This window comes from Sus scrofa, chromosome 12 (assembly GCF_000003025.6).
Source record: "Sus scrofa isolate TJ Tabasco breed Duroc chromosome 12, Sscrofa11.1, whole genome shotgun sequence".
Lineage (NCBI taxonomy): Eukaryota > Metazoa > Chordata > Mammalia > Artiodactyla > Suidae > Sus > Sus scrofa.
The window spans coordinates 48,071,011-48,096,762 of NC_010454.4; the positions used below are offsets into that span (position 1 = coordinate 48,071,011).

General features: G+C 55.2%; 1 protein-coding gene across 2 annotated transcripts in view; it reads right to left on the reverse strand.

Annotated features, from left to right (window-relative positions):
• Positions 3,365-25,752, reverse strand: part of RTN4RL1 (reticulon 4 receptor like 1) — a 71,935-nt gene continuing 49,547 nt past the window's right edge. For both annotated transcript variants that reach the window (XM_021067605.1, XM_005669111.3), the window contains exon 2: positions 3,365-6,500. In XM_021067605.1, coding sequence (XP_020923264.1) covers positions 5,176-6,408 — 1,233 coding nt within the window. In that variant the 5' untranslated portion in view covers positions 6,409-6,500 and the 3' untranslated portion in view covers positions 3,365-5,175. The remainder of the gene's footprint in view (positions 6,501-25,752) is intronic.

Here is a 25,752-nt window from a genome sequence, read left to right on the forward strand (position 1 = left end):
GTGGGTGGAGGACCCAGTGTTGCTGCAGCTGTGGCTTAGGTCTTGACAGCTGCTAGGATCTGATCCCCGGCCCAGGAACTCCATATGCCGCCAGGAGGCCAAAAATGATTTAAAAAAAAAAGAGAGAGAGAGGTAGGGACAGTCTGATGGAGAGAACACAGGTAGTCATGTTCCATGCTTAGCCTCCCTTTCTTCTTGGCTTTTTGGTTGTTATTATTAGCCAACAATAGATGTTTACGTATATTTTTTTCAGAGCTTGTATTTATTAACAGCCTGTAAAGGGGGAGACCAGGAGATTTATACTGAAAGCACAGTGAGTTAAAAGGGACAATTAGAGGAGCCGAAAGAGATATCGAGTAGAGAGTTGTTAAGAATATTTTAATGCACAAAAGTTCTTGAGATATTTTCCAAGTAGACAGAAGGTAAAAGAAAATTGGCTCATTACAAGCGAGTGGTGGGGGTTTGGTGACCTGGGATGGAGTCATAGCTGATGGGCTAACCCCCTGCTTAGGCCAGAGAGCCAGGCTGGGAGGAGGTGAACTAGAAGGCGGCCACGGCCAGGTCGGGAGGCTGTACAGTAAATGTTGGCCGGGACCCCATCCAAAGCCCCAGCTCAGCCAAAGTAGCTACCCAAAGAAAAGCTGGCATCCTCCAGGTCAATATTGAGTAGGGCCCTGAGGATTGAGGTCCCAGAGGCGGAGTCCAGCCAGGGGCTGGTGGGGACAGCCTGGGTGTCAAAAATACAAGGGAGGATTTGCTGGGTGCTGCTGGCACCCTGGGGCTCCCAGCAGGCTCCAGGGAGCCCCTCCCAGCAAATCTGTTCTCTCTGACCCCAGGCCCTGCAGCTTGTCCTCCAAAAAGTCTTCCTGGCTTCCCCCCGGCCCCCTCAAACCTGCCAACGGGCCTTCTGGAGCCCCCATTTGCCATGGTGGCAGAGTGCTGAATGATTACTTAGGTGACGAGCAAACACTTGCTAAATGGGATTCTCGGCTCTCTGGTAACGAACAGCCCCAGCAGGAGAGAAAAAAGATGTAGTCTGGGGGAGTCCCAGGGATCCCTGAAGGTCTGCCAGAGTGGGCACATGTGGTGGCGCCCGAGGGCGTGTCCGGGCAGCCCCTTGGAAGCAAGGAGAGGGATCAATGGTTGAGCCCTTCACGAATGAGAAAAGCCCGAGTGCGGGAGACAAAACGGCTACGGGATGTGTTCTGAGCTTGGAAGCAGCAGGTGTCTGGGAACGGGACTCTGGCCCAGGCAGATTTCCAGGGAGCGCTCCAGCTTGCTGGCCAGGCACCAGGGAAGGATCTGGCTGAGCAGAACAGGCAAGTTTCAGTGATGAAATCCACTGTTGAGGAACAGGGGCGAGCACGCCATGAAGGGGTGGGGGTGCGGGGGCGGGGGAGACCACGTGCTTGGAGACGGGCTGGGGGATTGGGGTGGCGCTCACACCTCCACTTCTAGAGTCCAAGTTCCTGAGTGGGATCCCTGCGCCTGCCCGTAGCCAGGCTCGCCTCCTGCTCCTCCGCAAACAGCATGCCCCATCCCCAGCGCACAGTTGTTTGCAGAGACCCCAAGCGTGGTGATATTGCAGGTCTCCAGCCCCCTGCCTGGAATACTTCCCACACTCTTCTCTGGCTGCCTCTGAGACCCATCCAGAGTGTCACCTTCTCCTGGAAGCCCTCCCCGACTGCCCCGCTCACCCCAGCAGTTTCTCATTGGATGGGGGCGCCGTGTGCCAACAGGGACACCAATCCCACCCTGGTTTTTACCAATCCCATACTTGTTGCCACATCTAGGCTCTGAGTTCCTTTTGGGAGAACCACCTCTTCTCACTTTTAGGTCCCCAGAGCCTGGGGCAATGGCTGGCACATGTACACCCTTGCTCAGCCCTTGTAAAGTGAAGGGTGGGGAGCCAGCCAAGCTCTAGGATCTGGGGAGGAACTTGAGGAGAGAGATTCTGAGACCACTTGTGGCCACCCAGCCCCTCCCAAAGGCCCCCAAAGTGGAGGGCCGTGTGGCTGGAGGTGAGAGAGGAAGATGGGGAGACGGTTCCCCCTCACCCCTACCCCCAGCCCTGGGGCCTAGAGAAAGTGCGGAAAGAGATGGCCGAGGGGCCGGCCCCAGGCAGGGATGGCCTCAGCCTCTGGGAGGAGACAAGGGCTCCTCAAGCGGGAACCCACGCCTCCCTGCCCTGAACCATCTGGGACGGACACTGGGTCTGGTGAATCGAGAGGCCGTGGCTTAGCCCCTGACCAGTCAACTTGCTCTGATGTTTCCGACAAGGGTGTCATCTCGCCTGCGTGGCATGTGCGCTGCTGAGTGACCAGTGATGTCACCCACAATAGAGCTGCTTTTATTCCCTCTGCCTCTTAGAGGAGCAAGCTGCTAAAAATACACCTGACGTCCTGGGCCCCTCTGCCTTGCCTCCAATAACAGTCGGCAACCAGAGACTGTGCTGCGCTTGACAGAAGTGGATCATTTATAAAACATTAGCATTTCTTGTACTGACATTTCACTTCCATATTATAGGACTTACTAAGTCTTTTTAAAAAAAAATTTAATAAAGCGCTTGGACTCTTGATTTTCCCATGGAGGGCTGTGCTGTCTAAAGTTGGAAATGAAATCAACAACATAACAACATCCTCGGGTCTAAGGGACAGCTAGGCCTTGGCACGGGCCTGGGTAAGAGCAGGCAGACCAGCGGGGAGCCAACACAGGCCAAAGGCGATTTGTTCTGCTTTCACCAGACTCCCTTTAGTGCACATCTCCAGGCTCGCACGGAAGTGGATTTGTCCAGGCCTGAAAACGCAGCCTCCTTTCTATCTGGAGAGCTCGCGCCTTTCTCTGAAGCCACGGGGCAGGTGCAGCCTCCAGACCGCATCCACGTCCACGGTTGCATGGGTCAGTCCCTGGCTTCCTGGAATCCCCTCTGGGCCCCTAGGAACTGGCAGTTCCCTTCCAGCTTCCCCCAAGCCCCCTTAAGGATCAACAGCTTAGCTGCTGCTGGAGAAGCTTTTGGGAACAGGTCCTGGATGATCCAGGGCCAGCCTGCTCCGGGGACAACCACAGAGAGGGTTGGTGCTGTCCCAGTGCAGCCAGAACGTGGGAAGTGAGTCATGTTCTGTGCTGGTGAGGGACGATCCACGGAACAGAGAGAGAGAGAGAGAGTGAGTGTGTGTGTGTGTGTGTGTGTGTGTATGCACTCACATCCCAGTGAGTCAGCGTGCCCCTGCCCCAAACAGCTCCTCCCTTCAACAAATGTGCTTGTGTTCTCAGAGCTGCACCCGGCCAGGCTCACACACCCACTGCAAAAGCCCCAGCTCTGCCACTCCTTCAGCAATCTGGGGTTAGGAAATGAGAAACAGGGTTCTTATCCAAGAGAATTTTTTTATTATTATTTTTCTCTCTTAATTGGATTCAATATTTCTTGCTCCTCACACACATCCTCTCTGGTGGGGCATTTGGATTTGGGCGAAGCCAAAAAAAGATTGTGTCCGCCCAGACCCCAGCCAGCAGCATGGCTGACCTTGACCTGAGCCCCTTTCCTCTGTCTGAACTTGCCGCTCCATTCCCTGCACGGCCCCGCTCCTGACCCCTGAGTCTGGGCATCTCCCCCGACCTCTGCCCATCCCTGGCATCTTCAGAGGGTTCAGGAAGGGCGGGGCCTCCGTAATGCAGAAGTGCCTGAGATGGTTCTTGAAATGCCCTCTTTGTCCCCCTTCTGCTAAGGCCACCTGATGCTTTCCCTCCTGCTACCCGCCACAGGACCCTTGCTGGGATGCCCATCAAAGAGCCTCAAGGAAAAATTCAGCAGCTGAGCCAAGCTGGAGGCCTGGGCTCAGGCCCAGAGCCTCCCTGGCCCTTCCAGACCGTTGCTGGCAAAACACGAGGCTGACAACACTGCCCAGCTTGTTGGACTAACACTGTGGATGCTGCCTCGCCCACCGGCCTCAGAAACCCAAAGTCCCTTCCTTCCCCTTTTCCATCCAGCCCTTCCCTAGGGCCTGACTCCCTGATGGCCAAGAAGCTGCTTCTTGCTTCTCACCCTGATGCCAACAGCTACTATATTGGGGGCGATTGAGTGCTCCAGGGCAGCAGACGGGATTGTGTTGCATATAAAAACATGGTGATGCTCTAAATATCTAAGAATATTGGTCCCCTGAAGTGATTCTTGCTGCCTCCCCTTCTCCCTGACCCTCCCCCACTGTCCCTTCGCCCCAGGCCCTGGCAAGATCAGGTTACGTGGGAACTACTGTTGCCACGTTGGGATTCTAGACAACAATCCTAGGATTCCTTTCCTGCTAGAAATCACCAATACAATCCTTAGTTCAGCAGATATAGGTTTCTGTATAGTTTATAAACATGATAAGACATACAGTTTGGTAAGGGAGTAGGGCGAGGGCCTGTGCATTTGTGTGTGTGTGTGTGTATATATATATATATATATGTAGAGAGTGTGTAGATATATAAGTGGACGTAGTTATAAAACTGCACCTCCTGTGAGAACCTCATTGCACAAGATGAAGCTCTAAATTTCAGCCTCTGATGATCTTTCCTTTGGTAAGTGGTTCTTGGAGCCCAGCAGGTGGGCCTGGGTCTTCCAGGCTTGCCTGAGACATCAGGAGTGAGAGGCGTTACCCTCAAGGAAGGGGCTGAAGGTGGCACGTGGTTGGATTTAGGGCAGGGTGACTCAGTGGCCTCAGGCACGAGCCAAAAATGCCACCTGCTCATGTGCTCCCAGATAGCTGGTGTCGGACCAGCCTCTTGGGTGCATCTTGGCTGTTCTTCTCTGAGTCCTGCATCCTTGGGGGATGGCGGGGCCCTTCAGACCTCTCCAAATGACCAGGATTCCACAGAGCCCAGCTCCCGTGGGGGCACGGTCCCGTTGTTGCCAATGCAGGATTCACTTTGCAGCTTTAACTGCCGTGCTGGGTGGATGCGGTCCGTGGGTGCTCGGCGGGGCGCTGGCTGGGACAGCTGGGTGAGATGCGCCAATCCCCTCCCCCTTGGGGCTGTACACTTTGTATTTATAATCCAGCAGCCAGGAGCCCAGACGGCAGCTGAAACCTCTAGCAGCCTTTGCCTGAAACCCAGCAGAACCTCCACTTGTAAAAAAAGAAAAGAAATCCTGTTCCTTGGTGGACGTGTGGCAGTGCTGGGTGCTGGTGTCCAGCGCCCTCAGCGGAGAGTGACCACCAGCCCCAGGATCCAGGCCAGGAGGGAGGCCCGCAGGGAACTGCCTGAGGAAGCTTGCTGCACCCCGCTGGGGGCACGGATGGGGGTCCTGCGGGCACACTTGCCCTTCCTCTTGGGCCGTGCCGTGGGCATGATGTCAAAGCTGAACTTGTGCTGGTAGTCAGGGGCGTAGTCCTGCAGCTCATGGGCCTGCTTCCCGGTGCCCGCCTTGGAGACCTGGTTGCGATTCCTGTGGCTGGTGCAGTTCTTGCCCGGCTTCTTGTAGCCCGACCGGGAGCCGGGCAGATGGCCATGCGGGTGGCCCTTGTCCCTGGCAGGGCCGTGGGGTGGGTGGTGCTCCTTGCGGGAGGCCCTGTCGGTGGTGGTGAGCGTGTGTGACTTGATCTGGTGTGGGGACACCGGCCCCGTGCAGTTCCGGAAGTCCTCGGCCCTCAGCAGCTTCAGGTCCTGGCCGTGCAGAGACGCGGGGGACACACAGGGGACAGCGGAGCTGGAGCCACGGAACCTCTGCAGCCATTCCCACAGGGAGCGCGCCCTGCAGCCACAGTCCCAGGCGTTCCCGTTGAGGCGGAGGAACTCCAGGGCTGCCAGCGGTGCCAGGCAGTCTCCCTGCAGCTCGGAGAGACTGTTGTTGAAGAGGAAGAGGGTGGTCAGCCTGCGGAGGTCGTGGAAAGCCTTGTGGTGGACCCACTGCAGCTGGTTCTCGTGCAGCAGCAGCCGGTCCAGGTTCACCAGGCCGCGGAAGGTGTCCTGGCCCAGGCTCCACAGCTTGTTGCCGTGGAGAAACAGGTGGCTGAGGTTGACCAGGTCCACAAAGATGTCATCCTGGAGGTACTCGATGTGGTTGTCCTGCAGGTAGAGGTACTGCAGACTGTGCAGGCCGCTAAAGATGCCCGCTGGCAGGGCGCTGAGCCCACACTTATAGAGGTAGAGGGCGTGGAGCTTTACCAGGCCCTGGAAGGTCTCGGGCGCCAGCGTCCGCAGCTGCCGGTTGTCGCCGAGGTCCAGCTCCTCCAGGTGCACGAAGCCCTGGAAGGTGTTGGGGTCGATGAAGGTGAGGTTGTTGGAGTAGATCCACAGAGTGACCATGGCAGGGCTGAAGTGGCCCTGCTGGAGGAGGGCGATGCGGTTGTTCTGCAGGAAGATGCGCTCGCTGTCCTCCGGGATGCCCTCGGGGATGGCGGCGAAGTTGTGCGCCTGGCAGCTGACCGTCATGGGAGAGGGGTAGCACACGCAGTCCCGTGGGCAGCCGCTGCCCAGGGGCAGCTCCCCGGCCAGCAGCAGCAGCAGCAGTTCCACACAGCACCCTGGCGGGGGGAGAGAGAGAGAGCACAGCCAGGTCAGGGGCTGCCGGGCAGCGGGGAGACGCTCAGGGTGCCGGGCGGGATGGGCTTGTGACCCTCCTTAGCCGAGGGGCTCTGTCCCCGCCTTTGCTGCGCTCTGCGGTCCGAGGTGGTAGCCTCCTGAGGGCCTGGCTTCTGATGGCGCCCCACGCTCTTGTGCCCCACCTCTACTGGGGTTCCATCCCCAGCGTGGGCTGTGAGGTTCTGATCCCCCACCTTCATCCTACCTACTTCCTTAGCTCCACCCCCTGAAACCCCAGCCCCGCCCCTACCTGCTGAGCCCCACCCCCTCAGGCTCTGCCTTTTCCCCCTGGGAGCGGAGGTCACAGCTACAGACACAGTCGCCAGCCTCTAGTTACTGTCCCAGCTCTGCCACTTACTTGCCCTTATCTGCATGCACAGATAGTGGTGCAGGCTCTTGTTTCAACAGAGTAAATATCTCATATGGAGTTCTGAGCAATCTTTTTAAATTATTCCCAATAACAAGCAAAGCATGCATGAGGCCAAAGTTTATCTTGAAAGATGTCTCATTTACATTGCCTGCGTCCCCAAATACGCAATATGCGACACTACACCCCCTCTGCCTCCGTTTCCTCATTTCTTTTTTCTCTTCTTTTTTTTTAGGGCCAGGTGGAAGTTCCCAGGCTATGGGTCAAATCCGAGCTATGGCTGCTGGGCTATGCCACAGTCACGCTGGATCCCAGCGATATCTGCAACCCACACTACAGTTCATGCACCATCCTTTAACCCACTGAGCGGGCGCAGGGATCAAACCCACGACTTCATGGATGCTAGTCGGGTTTGTTTCCACTGAGCCACAAAGGAAACTCCAATTTCCTCATTTCTTAATAGCAATAGTTGTCCCTTACAGAAGACGTATGTATGTGTGTGAAGGACCGGGGAGGGGGCACCAGGGCTGATGGTTCCGGGGTCCAAGGAGCAGCCAGAGTGAGGCTTCCCCCAACTGGGGTCCATCTTTTGGCCCCTCCCCTCTCCCCGCCTTGCTGGAGATTCCAGCCCGTGGCTGCAAATCAGGCTTCGCCTCGTGACTGTCCGGAGCATTTCCTCTGTAGCTTCCCTCTAATTGGGCATTAATTAGGCATTCGTTAATGGATCCTTAAAATAATTTATTTTCGGATGTGTCCAGCCTGTGGTCGGATAATAGCCCCGCGCTCATTATCGGAGCAGCCTCATTATGGACGATCATCATTACCTGCCTTTTTCCAGGGTCACAGCTGCCCCGGGCAGCCTGGCAGGCGCGCCAGGGTTGGGGGGACAGGCTCCAGGCCTGGAGACCCCCACCCTGCAGGACCAGGCAGCCATCCCACCCGGGCTGGCCTCCTGCTCCTGCGCCTCCGGCTTGGCCAGCAGGCCTCTGGGGAGAGCGGGGGCCTGAGGCAGCTCCGCCGATCCTTCCTGCTGCCAGCTGCGCCAGAGCGCAGGAACGAGAGAACCAGCCCTTCCAGCCACTCTTGGGCTGGCCACAACCCCAGCCGCCTGCCCAGGCTCAGGTGGGCCTCGCCACCCCTGCCATCCCCTCTTTCCTCCCAGGAATGGCATTGTAAATAAGTGACAGCACCCAGCTGTTGGGAGTTATGGGCTCCCAGAGAGTGGCAGCTGCTTCCCATCCCGCTGTAATCACCCGGCTTCCACCAAACGTTTCCAACACATAAAAATCATCACACATAATTTGTTTTTTGCATAATTGTGTTCAGTTGCGATTTTCAGAGCAATTATGACCTCGGTGGTGGTGGTGGTGGTGGTGACAGTGCAGCTGTGAGGACCCTTCTGGGAGGGGCCGTGCTCTGCAGCCCTGGCCCTGCCTTCAGTTTGCAGGCCAAGCCTCTGGTAGGGGTCTCCTCGGCCTCATTTCCCCTCATTTCCCCAGAGTAATGGGAACAGGAAGTGATGGTTAAGCCAGCGCTCCCCACGTGGAGTCTGACCTCCAACCGGCCACTGCCCAGGAGGGCCCCAGCCCCACAGGGGGTGACGGGAAGGGTGAGGCTTGAGCCTCCAGCCCCCGGGGGGGTTGGGAGGAGGGCCCTTTTATAGAGCCCGCCACTCCCTCAGCACTGCGCTTCACCCAGGCCCAGGCTGCCCCAGGGAGGTAGCCCCACTCTGCCACTCTGAGGGAGCCCAGGGTGCCCACCAGCTCAAGGGCGTTCAGAGCGCTCAGTGTGCTGAAGGGGCCAGGGTCATGGCCATGAGGCTGTGCTGGTGGGAACCGCAGGGCCACAGCAGAACCCCCCACCCGCTGGGGTCCTGCAGGGATGGGGCATCCCTGCCCTTTAGTCAGGCAGGGAGAGCAGCTCGAGGTGGGAGCTGGAGGGGCTGGAGCAGGCTCAGCGCTAATACTGCCGACATTTGTGCAGCTTCTGGAGTTTACAAAGCTCTTCTGCTTGCACTTCCCTGATCCTCAGAACTACTCTGTGTGCTGGGGGGTGGGGGAGGTTTCCTGCCCCCTGACCTGGGCTGGGGCAGACAGGCCATCTGCCTGCTGCTGTGGCTCTGCCTCTTTAAGGACCCAGGAGGGGATTCTCTGACATGGTCTCCAGAGAAGGCAGGGGGTGTTCCACAAAGAACCATACCCCTTCCTCAGGCAGGGGTCCCCAGGGGATGTTGGGGTACGGGGGAAAACCAGGTGAAGACCACAGTTCGGATAAAAGAGCCAACTGTACAAAAATCTAGGTGTGGGCTTAGCAGCTGGCATGTGAACACACTTGGCAGGTGGGGGGGGTCAGATAAAAGGGAGGGACCTGGGGCAGGAGCCACCGTGCTGTTCCCCTGGGAGGGGTCCAGGAGGAGGCAGGGACCCCGGGTGACGCTGAGAGCTGCTCTCCATCCTTCAGAACCATCCAGATCCCAGGGGACCCTGGCCAGGGAAGCTGCCCTTGTAATTACCCCTGCCCCTCCCACTGGCATTGGGGTGTCTCAGGTGAGTCTGCTGCACCCTGGAAGCTGGTCTCATTTCCAGGGCCCTGGACCAGCTCTCCCAGCCAACCCCAGCTGCCTCTGGCACCCCTACCCCTGCCAGCGGGGGGGTGCCCTGGCCATGGATCATCACCTTGCTGGTTTCCTCTCATGGAGGCTGGCACTGTGTCACCAAGGCTCTTCCTGTGCCCCCGGTGCCCCTTCTGTGTGGCCCATGGGAGCCCCGACCCTCTGATGGCTGATTCATGTACTAACAGTGACTTTTGCATTTTAAGACTGCGAATTAAGTGCTCCTGGGGCAGGGGGACCAGTGCGAGTTTGCCCAAGTCTCAGGGTTTTCCTGGGACACAGGAAACTTTCAGGGCTAAAACCTGAAAGTCCCAAACAAACAAGGACATCAGTCACCCTACCTGCTGGTGACTGGGCCCTGGCGACCCTCACCCCCAATCTCTGGCCACAGGTGGGGAGGGGATAAACAGGCAGGTGTGAAGAATGAGTGTTTTCCAGACACCCTCCCACACCTGAGCCCTGTGCCTGCAGCCCGGGGCCAGGACAGAGCCTGCGTGTGTGCATGTGTACATGTGTGCACGTAGATCCATGTGCATCTGTGGGTATGTGTGCTTATCTATGTATGTGTACCTGGCTACATGCACGTGTGTGCGGGTACACGCATATGCATATGTAAGCACACGTTTGTGTCTGAGACCATCGAGGAGCTGGCTGCCCAGCCCTTTCATCCTGAGCATCTGGACTCCAGCCTGAGAGGGGGCAGGGCCCTCCTCCAAGGAGAGGCACACCGCCTGTGACATCCCCGTCTTATCTCAGTGTTCACTCTGGCTTTGCCTATAGCTCCCGCTCTCCTGACACGCTGAATTATGTACCCACTTCAAGCCCCTCCAGCGCACCAGGATCACTCTGAGCTGGGAAGTGGGCGGCTTCTTATTGGAATAACCTTTCAGCTTTCATCTGCTGCAGCTGGTCCCCCGAGCAGGCCTGGCCAGGAATGCCGTGCTAATTGGGCTGCCAAGCTCTCAGGGGGCCTTGTTGGAGCAACCTTGGGCTCCCCTACCCTCCGCCTACCCGTGTCTACCAACTCCTCGCTGCAGGAGTCCCTGCATGGGCAGGGCAGGTGGGGCAACTTTGGAGGCTGGCACAGGCAGCTCTGTGCCCATGTACTGCCTGGGTCTGACACCAGCCCAAGTGGCAGCACATTTCAGCTGGACAAGCTTGGGCAGGTCACTAAACCCCCACGGCCTCAGTTTCTTAGTGTGGAAACTGGGAGTCAGAGCATCTGCCTTCTTGGGTGTTGGCAGCACTCAGTGAGGCTGTGCCCCCAGAACGGCTACCAGGGTGGGCTGCAGGCGAGGCGGTCCCAAGGCTGGTGATTACGTTACAGCTATTGCATCAAAGAGGGGTGTTGACCATGCCCTCACAGGATCCTGGCGTTCACCCCACCATCCTGGCGCTCCCAGACCCCAGAGGCCTGGCAGAAGGAGCTGAATGTTCTGATGTCAAATCAAGGTTCAACCCCAAGTTCAAGTTTGTGGAGCAAGAAGGGAGGCAGGGAGGCCTGGGGATGTCATCCATGAGTGATACGGGGGGTCCAGAGGAGGTAGGGGCCATGGAGACAGAGGGAAGTGGACAGATTGAGAAAATCTGGGAAGTAGAATCGACAGGACTCGTAGAGGGGCCAGAGTGAGGGAGAGGGGCGGGTACCGAGGAAGTGGGTACAGTAGGGGGAGGAGCCTAGGAAAACAGGCATCGGGGGCCAACAAAAGCTCTGTTTTAGGACATGCAAAGTCCTGAACCTTAAAGGGGTGAATAGTTGGAAGCTGGATCTACCAAACTGGAGCCCAGAGTTAAGACGGACACGTGGGAAGCCTTGACCGAGAGATGGTACTTAGATCCATGGAATGGATGAGGTCATCTCTGAGAGTCAAGAAAGAAGACAGAGGATTGAGGCCTCTGGCAACACAGCAAGTCTGAGGGCAAAAAAAGAAGAAACAACGGGCAGCGAGGTCAAGGGAAAGCCAGGAACTGTGGTGTGACCAAAGCCAAGAGTCTCTCCAGAAGGAAGGTGGAATCAGCTGCAATGAGGGTGGCTGACAGTTTACCTGAGGATGGAGGAGTGTCCAGTTGATTTTGGCAATGTGAAGGTAATTGGTGATGCTGGAAAGTTCTTTTTTTATTTGAAAAAAATTTTTAAAAGGGCCACACTCGCAGCTTATGGAAGTTCCCAGGGTAGGGGCCAAGTTGGAGCTGTTAGCTGCCAGCCTACAGCACAGCCACAGCCACGCAGGATCCGAGCCACATCTTTGACCTACACCGCAGCTCACGGCAACGCCGGATCCTTAACCTACCAAACAAGGCCAGGGATTGAACCTGCAACCTCATGGTTCCTAGTCAGATTCGTTTCCCCTGTGCCACAACGGGAACTCCCAGAAAGTTCATTTCTGGTAGAAAGTTGGGGGCAGAGGTGTGCTGGAGTGGGATAAAGGGTGAATGCAAACAATTCCATTTAGAATAGATAAGCGACGAGGTCCTGCTGTACAGCACAGGGAAACTATGCCCAGTCTCCTGGGATAGACCGGATGCAAGATAATATAAGAAAAGGAATGTGTATACATATATATACGTATGTATGTATGACTGGGTCACTTTGCTGTACAGCAGAAATTAGCACAATATTGTAAATCAATTATATTTTAATTTAAAAAAATTTTTTAAAGTGAAAAGCTGAGGCTCTGCTCATCCTCTGCCCACAGTATTGCCAGGTCTCGTGGCAGAGGGGGCAGAGGACATGGCCAACGACTGGCTTTCGTTTCCAGGGACACACGTCACTCCTGCTCATGCTCCACTGGTCAAAGTCACCCACAGGACCCAGCCTGTCATTGTGGGGACGGGGAAGAATACTCCCGGGGGACCCAGGGAGCAGCATTTGTGAGCACCCAGAGGTCACTCATTAGGGAAGCTTGGCTGGGAAGGGAGCAGAGAGACTGGGCAGGACCCAGAGGGGCGTGGGGTTCAGGGAGCTTGTTTGTTTTTTCAGATGGAAGAAAGTAGAGCCTGTTCGCATGCTCGTGGGTATGATCCAGGAGGAGAGAGAGAGAGAAAAGAAAATTGATGCCTTAGGAGTCAGGGAGCCAAAGACACCAAGACCCAGCGCTCCAAAGGAGCTGCCAACACGGAGAAGACGGCAGGTTAGGCTCCGAGGCTTCTGTTTTCCTCCAGGAAGTAAGTGGGCTCATCAGCTGAGAGCAAAGGTAGGGAAGAAGGTGGGAGTTTGAGGCGGAGGAAGACAATGACGCAGGCCCCTCTGTGTGGTGGGAAATCAAGCCACCCCCGTCACGTGAGAGGTTTGCTGGGGACGAGGAAACAGAAAGTGTTTGCAAACCTTGGTTCCCATGTCCACGGTCCCAGCCTCTGCCCAAGCGAGTTCCCCTGACCACTCGCTGGAAGGTTGGGGCTCTCTGGCTCCTGCAATGCAGCCCTCCCGTGTCACTCCTGCCGACAGCGCATGAGCTCAGCCAATACTCACTCCCTCCTGTCCTCTGACCAGGCCTTGCGCTGGGAGGGCTCTGGGGACGAAAGACCCAGTTCCTGGCCTCCACAAGCTGACAGTCCTCCCCAGAGGCCTCCAGGACAGTATGCTGTGGACACGTGTCACTCTTTTTGGCCACCCAGACACTAAACCCTCTTCCTGTACTCGGGGGGATCTCCCAGTTTATGTAAACGAGCCCTTCCCTCCTCCTGGAAGCTGAGCCGGTCAAGCCCCCACTTTCCCAGCCTCCCTTGCTGCTCAGGCAAGGCCCAGGGCCTGGGCTCTGTCACTCAACACACCTACCCCAGATTCTGAACTAGGACTTACTGAGGCAGATAAGCTAGGAGCCGAGCAGGATCCATGCTTGCTAGGATAGCAGCAGGGTCAGTGGCCGTGACAGGAACATTTAGAGGTGCCTGCTGGGAGTGTCTTTGCCTTCAGCTGGGTCATTGTTCCTGCCTGTGGAGCCCCCACCCCTCTGGAAGATTCCGTGAAAGACCCAATATCCTTTATTATTTATTTATCTGACCATGCCTGCGGCATTGGGCCAGGGATGGAACCTGAGACAGAGCAGAAACCTGAGCCACAGCAATGACAATACCAAATCCTTAACTGCTAGGCCACCAGGAAACTCTCCCCATATACTTTAAATAAATCTGCCTTTTATGGAAGTTAGTCAATCCAGGTGTCTCTTACTTGAAAATAAGAATGCTCACAGATGTAGGGTCCCTCCAGCTGATCACGGCTCCCAAGCACATCTACGGTCTGGCCCTAAGCCCCCAATTCCCCATCCCTGAGTCACTCCCCTCTCTCCTGTGGGAGAAGCACCCTAAGTTCCCTGGGGTGAGGGAGAACCCCTCCCTCACTGCAGGTGATTCGGGAGGCAGGGCTATCAACCAGTGGCCAGGCTCACCCTCAGGAATTTGAACCTGCACCTGACACAGAGCAACTCTGCTGTTTAACCTTGGAGGGGACGTCTCACCTCCCTGCCGGTGGGGCCCACGTCTGGCCAGCCATCCGCAGAGGCCAGCCTCTGCCCCCAATCCAGAGAGCTTTAGCCCAGGTAGCACTCAGCCCTGGCCTCCCAGTATCCCCAAGCCCTATTTCCTCCCACAAGTTTTTTCTTTAAAGTCACTCTCCATCATTTGTTTTAATGTTTAAAATAATACTTGCCAACTGTGGAAAATATGAAAAGCATAGAACTAAAAAGAAAGGAAAAATCAACCCAATCCCATTACCCTTGACAACCATCAATGTGCCTTGCTATACCTTCTTCTGAGACTTTCTTCATTTAGGTAGGGATATAGAAAATTTAAATAAAAATTTTATTTAAAGCAATAAAATTGGGATCATGCTATAAATGCAGCGCTGTATCCTGCATTTTCTGCTTAACTTATTCATTCATTCAGCAGCTCTCCACGTGCCGCCATCTGTGAAGCTCTGCTCCAAGGCAGCCACGGGGAGCCCAGCAGGCAGAGTGACCCCACCCTCCAGGAGAATACAGTCTGATGGGGAAACAGACACTCATCAAATGGCCACATCCAGGAGTTCCCGCTGTGGCACAATGGGATCGGCAGCACCTCTGCAGTGCTGGGAAGGAGGTTTGATTCCCGGCCCCTCGGAGTGGGTTAAGGATCCAGTGTTGCCATAGCTGCATCGTAGGTCGCAACTGGGGCTTGGATCTGATCCTTAGCCCAGGAACTCCATAGGGGGCAGGGAGGCCAAAGAAGAAAGAGAAAAAAAAAAGGTCATACGATATATATATAATCACACCCTATAAGGAGGAGTATAGGAAAAGAGATCTAGGTACAGCTGGGAGAACTGAGAGGGTTCCACTGGTCGGGGGGTGGGAGGGCCGGGAGTTCCGAAGGTCAAGAGGGACTCCACCAGGGTGGGTGGAGAGTCCAGGCAGAGGGAACAGCATGTGCTGAGGGCCTGAGGCCAGAGGCAGCATACAGTTAAGTAACAAAAAAGCAGTGGGGTAACAGGTGTGCAAAATATCCTACTGTGTGGACAGACCATAATTTTTTTTTAATCTGTGAAATTTAGATAGTTTCTCATTTTTCACTATTATAAATAATCATGGAGGGGCTCCCGCTGTGGCCCAATGGGATTAGCAGTGTTTTGAGAACACTGGACACAGGTTCAATCCCCAGCCCGGCACAGTGGGTTAAGGATCTGGTGCTGCCACAGCTGCCACTTAGGTCTTGACTGTGGTTTGGATCTGATCACTGTCCTGGGAGCTCCATAGCCCTTGGGGCAGCCAAAAAAATGGAAAAAAAAATTATGGCAAACCTGGTACTATCACTTTCCTCCTGGGAGATTCTCGGGGACTCAGGTGAGGGGAAATTTACTGTACACCTGTCAGGAGCTTCCGATTTATGACTGTGTGAGTGTACCTATAGATTCTTTTCAGAGTCAGTTAAATTTAAGTACTGTTGGAAGGAACATCTTTATGTATTACGCTTTCTCCAAACTTCTCATTCTTTCCCTAAATCAGAGGCTCCTTGTCAAAGTCCTCCTGACAGGATGACAAGTCACCTTCCAGAAAGGTGAGCCCTCAGAGCCTTAAGTTCAGCACCCAGAAGATCACCAACCATGGGGGCTTGCAGAGACCCCACCCTTTCCCTTGTTTGCCTTCCCAACTAGGCTGTGAGCTACTCAGGAGACAAGAACCTCACATGAAAAGGTTTCTGGGGGGGTGGGGTGGGGAAAGCAAAGGACATCATCATGGGAGTTCCCTTTGTGGCGCAGCAGAAACGAATCTGACCATGAGGACGCAGGTTCAATCCCTGGCCCTGCTGAGTGGGTTAAGGATCCTGCATTGCCCTGAGCTGTGGCGTAGGCCGGCAGCTGCATCTCCAATTGGACCCCTAGCCTGGGAACCTCCCTATGCTGTAGATGTGGCCCTCAAAAGACAAAAAAAAAAAAGTACATTATCATGTATTGAATCCCTCCTATGGGACACACATCCCGTCCTGGGGGCAACCACATACAATCGTTGACTATTCCCCCCAAATTACTGCAAAGGTATGCAGACCCCTACTTTACAACTGAGAAAAATAAGGCTCAACAAAGCAGTGATTTACCCAACATAGTGGAGCCAGGGTTCAGACAAGATGGATCCAGGTCCAACCTCCAATGAGGTTCCCCTCGGGAACCCTCTTCCCCCGACAAAGGCAGCTCCCCACCTCCCATGAACTATGTCCTTGTTCCCTAGACAAAAACGTCACTCTTCCCCCCCCTGCCCTCCACCCATCTTCATTACATATTTCCTCTCCTTGTGCTTCACACTCATGAAGCTGGGGAAGCGGACAAGGCAGATGGGGAAGGAAGTGGAAATTCTGTATAATACTGTCTTCCGTATCACAAAACTTGTCTTAAGTGCCAGCCCTGGGGATTTGCTGGAGTTGGTGCAACAGAGGTGGGGCTGAAGGTCAGATTAAATTGGACTGGTAACCCCAGGGGGATGCTTGCAAGGGGTAACTACAGAAAGCATTTCCGGCAGGAACTCGGGCAGGCAGCAGGCAGCAGGCAGCAGACCCGGCTGGCCGGCCAGGTCAAACCTGCTTAGCGGGGCTTAGTGGTGACAGGCCTGGGTTCACACGTCCTCCCCTGGAAACCTGAAATCTTGCCTTTTTCCCCCAATAATGAGTTGGCATAAAAATGGATCCTGAATAAAACTGTCTGCAGTTTTCAAATTTCAAACTGCATTAGTCAAAATATATCAAATTTCCATGTACCGACTTACCACCTGCTCAAAATCTGATCCTTTTTCAGCTGGAATATATTGAAATATGAATCACCTCCCAAGAGAAAAGGGGAGAAGAAGCAGAGGGAAGGCCCTCTCAAAGTGTCCAGTGGACGAACTGGAATCCTATGTTTCTTGGGCTCCCCGGCCTCCCCCAGCCTCCTTGCCTCCCCAGCCTCCCTACAACCATGGCTCCCTCATGGCCCACGCGCCTCAGCCACTTCTCCTTGATACCTGATTTCTAGCTCAAACCCCTATGCTCCAGGCAGTCTCTGCTACACAGTGCAGGACCTGCTCATTTCAAGCCCTCCAACCTTTATATAAGCACCTACTATGTGCTGAATGCTTAGACTCAAGGGAGGCTGACCTCTAAGTACACCACTAAATCCATAGGGACTCCTTTGTCCTCATCTACTCATCCTCTTAGCACTGGACAGGGGTGGCCCTCCCTTCTGGAAACACTTCCTTCCCTTCAGAAATAGGGCTCTGCTGTTTTTCTCTCCAGCCTTGCTGGCTGCTATTGGTCAGCGCTGCTCGGGGCTTTTCCCGGCTTGGTCTCTACATAGCCTCGTTCTCCAGGCACAGCCCTGGGACCATCTTCTTCCATAACAACAACTATCCTCAGGGGAGCTCACCCGGATCCAGGTTTTATTTTTATTTATTTCTTTTATGGTTGCACCCACAGCATATGGAACTTCCTGGGCCAGTTGCAAACTTTGCTGCATCAGTGGCAACGCTGGACCCTTTAACCTACTGCGCCAGGCCAGGGATCAAACCCAAGCCTCTGCAGAGCTACTGCAGTTGGATTCTTCTTTTGTGTATTTTTTTTTTTTTTTTTTAAGGCTGCTCCCTAGGCATATGGAGGTTCCCAGGTAGGGGTCAGATCAGAGCTGTAGCCACTGGCCTATGCTGCAGCCACAGCCACACAGGATCTGAGCAGTATCTGCAAACTACACCACAGCTCAGAGCAATGCCGGATCCTTAACCCACTGAGCAAGGCCAGGGATCGAACCTGCATCCTCATGGAGGCTAGTCAGATTCGTTTCCGCTGAGCCAGGGTGGGAACTCCTGCAGGTGGATTATTAACACACTGTGCCACAGCGGGAACTCCCAGGCCCAGGTTTTAAATGCCACCTCCAGGAGTTCCTGCTGTGGCACAATAGGATTGGCAGTGCCTCTGGAGCACTAGGATGCAGGTTCAATCCCTGGCCCAGACAGGGTTAAGGATCCAGCATTGCTGCAGCTGAGGCTTGGATCTGATCCCTGGCCTGGGAACTCTGTATGCCGCTGGGCAGCCAAAAAAGAAAAGAAAAGAAAAAAGAAATGCCACCTCCACAGGGATGAAGATCAGACCTATGTCTCAGTCCTGAACTCCAGACCAGCCCACCCAAGGGTGCACCTGACACTGCCATGTGGTGTCTAATAAGCTGCTCCAACGCCGCGTGCTGGAGGGTGTTCCCCACGCAGGCTTCCGCATCTCAGTCAACGCCAGCTCCACACTTTTAGTTGCTCAAGTCAACAGCCTTCTGCCTTCCTCCCTTTCTCTCACTTTCTTGACCTTTAACCCCTCAAGTCCTGCTGAAATTACCTTCAAAATAAATCCTAAATCTACCGGCATTACTCCATCCCTAACACCCGCACCCTGTCCCAGGCCATCATCGTCTCTCCCTTGGATCCCCTGAAGTGGCCTCCCCATCTGGTCTCTCTGCTTTTATTTCAGACCCCATACCACCCCCCACGGCCCACACCCCAGCCACAAGGATGGTCAAAAGCGGTAAGTGCTATCACGTTCCTTTCCTGCTTGAAACCTTCCAGTGACTTCCCCATTGCACCAGAACAAAATGCCAACTTCTTACCGCCCCCCAGCATCCTCATGACCAGCCCCCATCCCCTCTCCAGCCCTCTCCTCTGCCAGTTCCCCCACACCGGCCTTTCTGTTCCCAGACCACAGCAAGATCATTCTTGCTTTGGCTGTTTGGTTTGATTTTATGGGACAATACACATAACGTAAGATTTTCTTTCTTTCTTTCTTTCTTTCTTTCTTTCTTTCTTTCTTTCTTTCTTTCTTTCTTTCTTTCTTTCTCTTTCTTTCTTTCTTTCTTTCTTTCTTTCTTTCTTTCTCTCTCTCTTTCTTTCCTTCCTCTTTTATTTTTTTAGGGCCACACCTGAGGCATATGGAGGTTCCCAGGCTAGGGGTCTAATCAGATCAACAGCTGCTGGCCTACGCCAGAGCCACAGCAATGCCAGGTCTGAGCCATGTCTGCAACCTACACCACAGCAACACCAGATCCTAAACCCACTGAGTGAGGCCAGGGATCAAACCCGCAACCTCATGGTTCCTAGTCAGATTCCTTTCCACTGCACCACGACGGAACTCCCATTTGAACCATCTTAAGGTGAACAATCCAGTGGCATTTAGTACCTTCAAAATATTGTGCAACCATCACTCCTATCTAGTTCTAGAATATTTTCATCATCCCAAAGGGAAACCCCATACCCATTAGCAGTCACACCCATTCTGCCTCCCCCCACCCAGCCTCTGGCAACCATTAATCTGCTATCTGTCCCTGTGGACTGGCCTATCCTGGATGTTTCATACAAATGGAAGGATACAATATGTTTGCCTTCGAGTTTAATGCTGGCTATTCCTGCATGAACCACTCTGCCACAGGCCCTTGTGGGACCACCTCCTTCTCAGCATTCAGGCCTCGGCTCCAGCATCGCCTCCTTGCCTAAAGCAGAGCCCCCACCCTAGTCACTCTCGATTGTGGAATTACGCTGCTCTATTTCCCTCTTAGCACTCAACACTCTTGTTTCATTATTTGTTTACATGTGGGTTGTCTTTGCCTTTGTCAGCTTGTTCCCGGTGATGTCCCAACTCCCAGGACAGTGGCAGGCACCAGGGAGGCACTCACCAATGCTTTGTGGGTTGGGTTAACAAGTGCACCATCAGCAGGGTGATGGAGCCTCAAAGATGCTATAGAGTCAAGGATGAGGGTGGCAGCCCGCGGCGTTGGTGGGGAGTGGAGAGGTTCCAGGGAGAAGGTAGCCTCAAAGTGGGCGTAGAAACTTCCTTGGCTTTGGAGGGGAAAGGGGGGGTGCATTCAAGTGGAAGGGGAGGCATGGTCAAAGGCCTGGTGGCGGGAGACAGCATGTCCCATTTGGCATCCTGTGACATCTTCTCTGGTTTACGATTTGTTCCCTAACTATTCCTCTAGCCTCCCCCAGTGAGGCGACACAATATATGTCTGGGAGCTGGGCTTGACACAAGATGCAGTGTACCGAGAGGAGAGAAAGGATGGAGTCTTTTTCCTATTTCTTTTTTGGCCGCCCTGCGGTACATGGAGTTCCCAGGCCAGGGATCAGATCTAAGCCGCAGGTGCGACCTATGCCGGGATCCTTAACCCACTGTGCCTGGGAATCAAACCTGCATCCCAGGACTCTCAAGACGCCACTGATCCCCTTGCACCACAGCGGGAACTCCTGGAGTCCTTTTCCTTCGTTTCTTCTCTCCCCACCCTGGTCCTAGCATGTGCTGGACACCCGTACAGACGCAGACAGAAACAGACTGGCTTCACGTTTTCTGAGTCATCCTAAGCCACCTTTCAGAGACCTGGGAAGGTGGGAGGGGATGATAATGTGCATTACAGACGCCTGTCAACTGCGCTTTGAGGATGGCAGCTCCCAGGAGGAAGGCAGAGCTTGGATGGACTGGGGCCCCCTCAGGGCCCTCCCTGTCCTTATCTTTCTGGGCTGAGCCAATGCCCCCTCTGGGCGCTGACTGTCTGTGAGCCCTGCGTCCTTCATTTCTCCTGATCGAATCAGGCTTGGCTGACCTGGGCCCTGTGGCTCTGGGAGTCCAGCTGAGCTCCCAGAAGGAGAAGCCCTTCCCCAAAGCCAGGAGGCGCAGGAGGACAAATTCAATTGTGTGCAAGGCAGGAGCCATTAACCTGTCTGTGGACTGCAGTGCCCACCCCACTGCCCCCACCAGCCGGGCCTGTCCAAGCTGCCTCTGCCAGATCCCAGCCTCCTGCCCTCGACCCCGAAGGCCCCCCACTGCCCCTGGGCTGTGCCCAGCCTCCTCTGTCCCTTGGTGCCTCAGAGCTCCCATCATCCCATCAGAGGAGATTTTTGAACTAAGAAGAAAAACCAATCCATATGGAACTCACCCCCTTCTCAGAGGCAAACTTGTGTCTTGGTCCTTCCAGCCGCTCAAATTTCTGGGTGAAATTTGCCCTTAGATGTCCTTACAGGGAAGAGACCCTGGAAGCAGGCTGGGGCCATTTGGGCTGAGAATTCTGAGGCCTCAAATACCTAGATTGTGGTCCAGAGCTGTGTAGCCACTACCCACATGTTGCTACCAAACCCTTGAAATGTGCCTGTTTCAGAGACTTAGTACGCAAAAGGATGCTTGCTATACTGATTACATGGTGAAACAGTAATATCTTTAAGATAATGAGTTAAAACACTTTAAAATGAATTTCACCTGTTGCTTTTTACTTTTTAATGCGACTGCAAGAAATTTTCTTTTTTTTCCTAGGGCCGCATCCATGGCACATGGAAGTTCCCAGGCTCGGGTTCAAATCGGAGCTGCAGCTGCCAGCCTATGCCACAGCCACAACAATGCAAGATCTGAGCTGCATCTGAGACCTACACCACTGCTTGTGGCAACGCTGGATCCTTAACCCACTAAGCAAGGCCAGGGATCAAACCCACATCCTCATGGATACTAGTCGGGTTCCTAACCCACTGAGCCACAGTAGGAACTCCAAGAAACTTTAAACTACGTGTAGCCCACACTTCTACTGGACAGAATCAGCCTCGAGTGATGGGCACAGGCTCCATGTGGGCACATCTCCTGGACTCCACAGACTCTTGCCTTCTGGGGAGGGAAGCAATAGGAAGAGGGCCAGAGCAGGGCCATTGAGAAGGTGCTGCTGCTTGAAGGAAACCAGTCCTGACACCTGCCCTAAATTAGCAGGTGGAAGACCAATGACTCCTCCAGAAAAGGATGTGCCTAGAAGAGTCTTGGAGATGCCCCCTGGGTGTGGCCTGGGGCAGAAAGCAGGGGAAGGGCTTTGCTGTCATCCACTCCTTCCTCCAGCAGAGGTTGGGCCTCTGCCTGGTATCATGTAGATGCAACTGCAGGCAGGACAGACCCAGTGGCTGTGTTAGGGTGGCCCAGGCTCTCATAGGGCATCAGGCCCACAGAGAGCTCCCTGTAGCCAGGGGTGGGGGTGGCGGTCGTAGCAAGGGTGTACCCAGGAACAGGAGGCAGCTGTGAGTAGAGAGCAAAGAGAGCCCTCTGGAAAGTTGGCGAAGCCAATCCCCGCCTGGAATGTTGTGGACCCGGGAAAGTGAAGAGGAGACTAGGAAAGAGAGAGAGAGGAAGGAGAAATAAAGGAAGATGGAAGAAAGGAGTGAGGAGAGAGAAAGCAAAGGAAGCAAGGTGCCTCCAGGGTGCATGGGCTCTGGTGCCAAGAACCAGAGTTTCCACCAGGAGAAGGGCCTGGGCCATTGGTGAAGGGAGGCCTGGACTGGGGCTGAAGAAGCTGATTGGAGTTTGCTGCTGGGGAGAGGGGGTGTAGCCCAGGGTGAAACCCTCACTGCAATGGGGAGGCGTGGGTAGCACCATCTGGGGACAAGCCAGAGCCTGATGGAGAAGCGGGAGCTGGAGGGGGACTGCTGGGCAGACGGGGCCACAACAGTCTCACTGTTGTCTTCTCCGATGCGGATGCTCCGCAGGAGCCCTCTGCAGGGATCCCAGCCCATTTCCATGGAGGAGGAGGGTGGGCTGGGAGCACTCTGAGGGGGTCTGGCTGACCCTCAAGGGGTGGAAGGATCAGCTCAGGGCAGAGCTGGCCTGCGGCCTCTCCCAGTTGGCTCTGCTGGTGAAGAGCCCGGGCCCTTGTCTGCCCAGCCCCGGGCCATGGCAGGCCCTCCCGGCCTCAGCCCCGCCAGCCACACGCCCAGCCCACTCTCCAGAATGCCTGGCTCCTTTGCCCCAGGATTCTCCACCCTCGGCTGGACTCGGTCTCTCCAGTGGCCACTTGCCACAGTAGGGGACATGGCCTCCATCCCTGCCCCCACCCCACCCCCCAGAAGGGATGACTTGCTTGCTTCCCTGCTTCAAAGCCCAGAGCACCCTTTCAGGCTCTCGGCTAAAGCTCCCGCTTCTGGCTCCGGCTCGGCCCGCTGGTTCGTGCAGCCGGGATGAGGGACAAATCAGGAGCACCTCCGGAGCTAATGAATGATCCGAGCCTCCGGCTCAGGTCAGCAGCCCCTCACCAGCCTCCTCGGCGCTCTGTGATGGCTCATTATTCCAGTATTCCCAGGAGACAGACGGAATTTTCCCCAACATCGCCTAATTACATTCCGGCTCTACATGATACAGTGACATGTGTGCCAGCGCGCACCGTTCCCGGTAAGCCTCAGACGAGCGCATTCCCGCAGAGGGCGCGGACGGCAGGTTTTAATCTTGAGGGGAGCGCTGAGAGCTGTTACCTGGGGAGGCTCCGGGATAAGACCCCCCCTTCTCCTCTCAAGAGCAAGCCCCTCCCTGGGTGACTGAGAGAACCAGCTCTGAGGCCACAGAAGCGCAGACAGAAGCGACTTCAAAGGGAGGACAGCTGCAGGGAGGGAAGGTGTGTTTGCCGAGGGCCTGCCACGGAGGACAGGAGACGGTTCTGATGGCACGTCTCAGGAGCATTGCAGCTTCTCTACTCGGGGCTCTCCTGGTCTTGAGCCCCTCTGGGGGCCAAGGGGCGCTTCCCAGCCTGCTCCCAGCCTGGGAGAGTCCCTGGAACCGAGAGGGTAGGCTCTGTCTTCGGGGGCCCTGTCTGTGTGGCCCCAAGCCCTGGGGTTGCCCAGACCCAGTAACAGAGCCAAAGGACACCTTCCCCTCCATCCAGCCCCTACGCCATCACCCAGGGGTGTAAAGTGGACCCGCAGGTTCCCAGCTCACAGTCTTAGCTGATCCCAGCACTGCAGCTGCCCCAGCGTCACTCCACGTGGCCTTCCCAGCTTCCTCTTCCTCTTCCCTCCCCGCAGTGGCCGTTCCAAACCTTCCCCTCCATCCCTACTGTCGGCCTCCACACCTGACGCTCACCTGCTCAGCATCCTCCCGCATCTCCCGCATCAGGCCCCCTGCCAGACACTGGCTCTGGCCCCTCACTGGCTCAGCTCTCCTCACCCCAAGGTTTCAATTCAAATGCCTACAGGGGCCCAAAGAGAAACACAAACATTGAGATGGGAGACAGGATGAGTGGGTGGCAACCTGGAAGCCAGGCCCATCGGACAGGCCCGGGCTCTAGCCCCTGCTGCCCAGTGGGAAGGGGGGCCTTTAGGTGATCCCGGCTTTTGATTTTTCCAGAGGTTGGAAGTCAGGATAGGTACATGCAATTGTTTGGCAGCCAATTCAACCCAAAGCAATGCTGCGTGGGCCAAGGCAACCCCACCTGCTGCCTGAATTTGCCCGAGGCCATGGTTTCTGACAGCTGCCTCCCTGTCTGGGGTGCCCCCTCTCTCCGAGTATTCAGTTCCCCGCCCCCACTATTGACGGCTCCCTCTCTGCCTATAGACCCTCTCAAGTCTCTCCCATTGAACAACAAACCCTGCCAAACCCAATCGCCCTGCAGCAACCGCCTCTCCTCGTCAGAGTCAAACCGCTTGAAAGGTCTGTCTCCCGCGCAGTAGGCCCACTTCCTCTCCCCCTTTCCTCTCTTCTCTCCCCCCCTTTCTCTCTCTCCCCCTCTTTTTCCCTCTCTCCCCCTCTTTCTCTCTCTCCTCCCTCTTTCTCTCTCTCTCCCCTTCTTTCTCTCTCTCTCCCCCTCTTTTTCTCTCTCTCTCTCCCTTCCAGCCCCTGCACCTGGCATCCTGCCCACTTCTCATGCACCAGTTCCCTGCTTAGGCCCAAACCCAGTGGCTTCCCTGCTCTGGCCTCCAACTGTCCCTGGGGGCAAAGTGCCCCTTGAAATCTCCTCCCCTGAGGTCTGGGACACAGCTCTCTCTGGGGTCAACTCCAATTCAGGTCTACTCTGGACATTCTTTCTCTCTGTCACAGGCACCCCTTCCTCTTCCCCATCCACCTGCAGACCTTGGGGGGGGCCACCGGGGCCCAGGCAAATGCATTCTCCTCCCAGCTTGCTCTGAGCTCCAAATCGAATGGCCAATGGCTCCAGGCACACCTCCTGGGATGGCCAGATGCCCCCTACTCAGCCCTCCCCAGACGAACACCGCCTCCTCCACACCTTCTCAGGGGCCACCTTGGTCTGCAAAAACCCTGCATTCTCTCTGCCCTTGAGTCCCATTCACCAAGTCCTGCAGCCTCCACCTCAGAAACTCCCTCCCAACCAAGTGAAAGGATGAAAATGCAGCCTAACCCTCCAAGACCCCAAGAAGGTAGTAAAGAGCCCTAACTCCAGCTTCCTAAAAAGCCCTAGATGCCCCGAATTCCAGACCCTGCCAGTAAATAGGTAGAAGGTCACACTTCTTGCGGTTCCAGGGCCTGCTATCCTGGCCTAAGTAAGATAACAGGAAATGAGTTGACTAATCACTTATCTGGATTCTGTAAAACTGACTGGCACCATAGAAGAATTGATTACACATTAAAAGCCCTAGTGACCTATCTCAACTGCAATCTGTCACTCTGCCCAGGAGCCCACGCAAATGCGGACCTCCGGAACTGTAGAAAAAATGATTGGTCCAAGGAGCGCGGGCTCTCGATGTTTTAAAATGATTGGTCCACGGAGCGCGGGCTCTCGATGTTTTAAAATGATTGGTCCACGGAGCGCGGGCTCTCGATGTTTTAAAATGATTGGTCCACGGAGCGCGGGCTCTCGATGTTTTAAAATGATTGGTCCACGGAGCGCGGGCTCTCGATGTTTTAAAATGATTGGTTTGCGGAGTTCCTGTCGTGGCGCAGTGGTTAACGAATCCGACTAGGAACCATGAGGTTGCGGGTTCGGTCCCTGCCCTTGCTCAGTGGGTTGGGG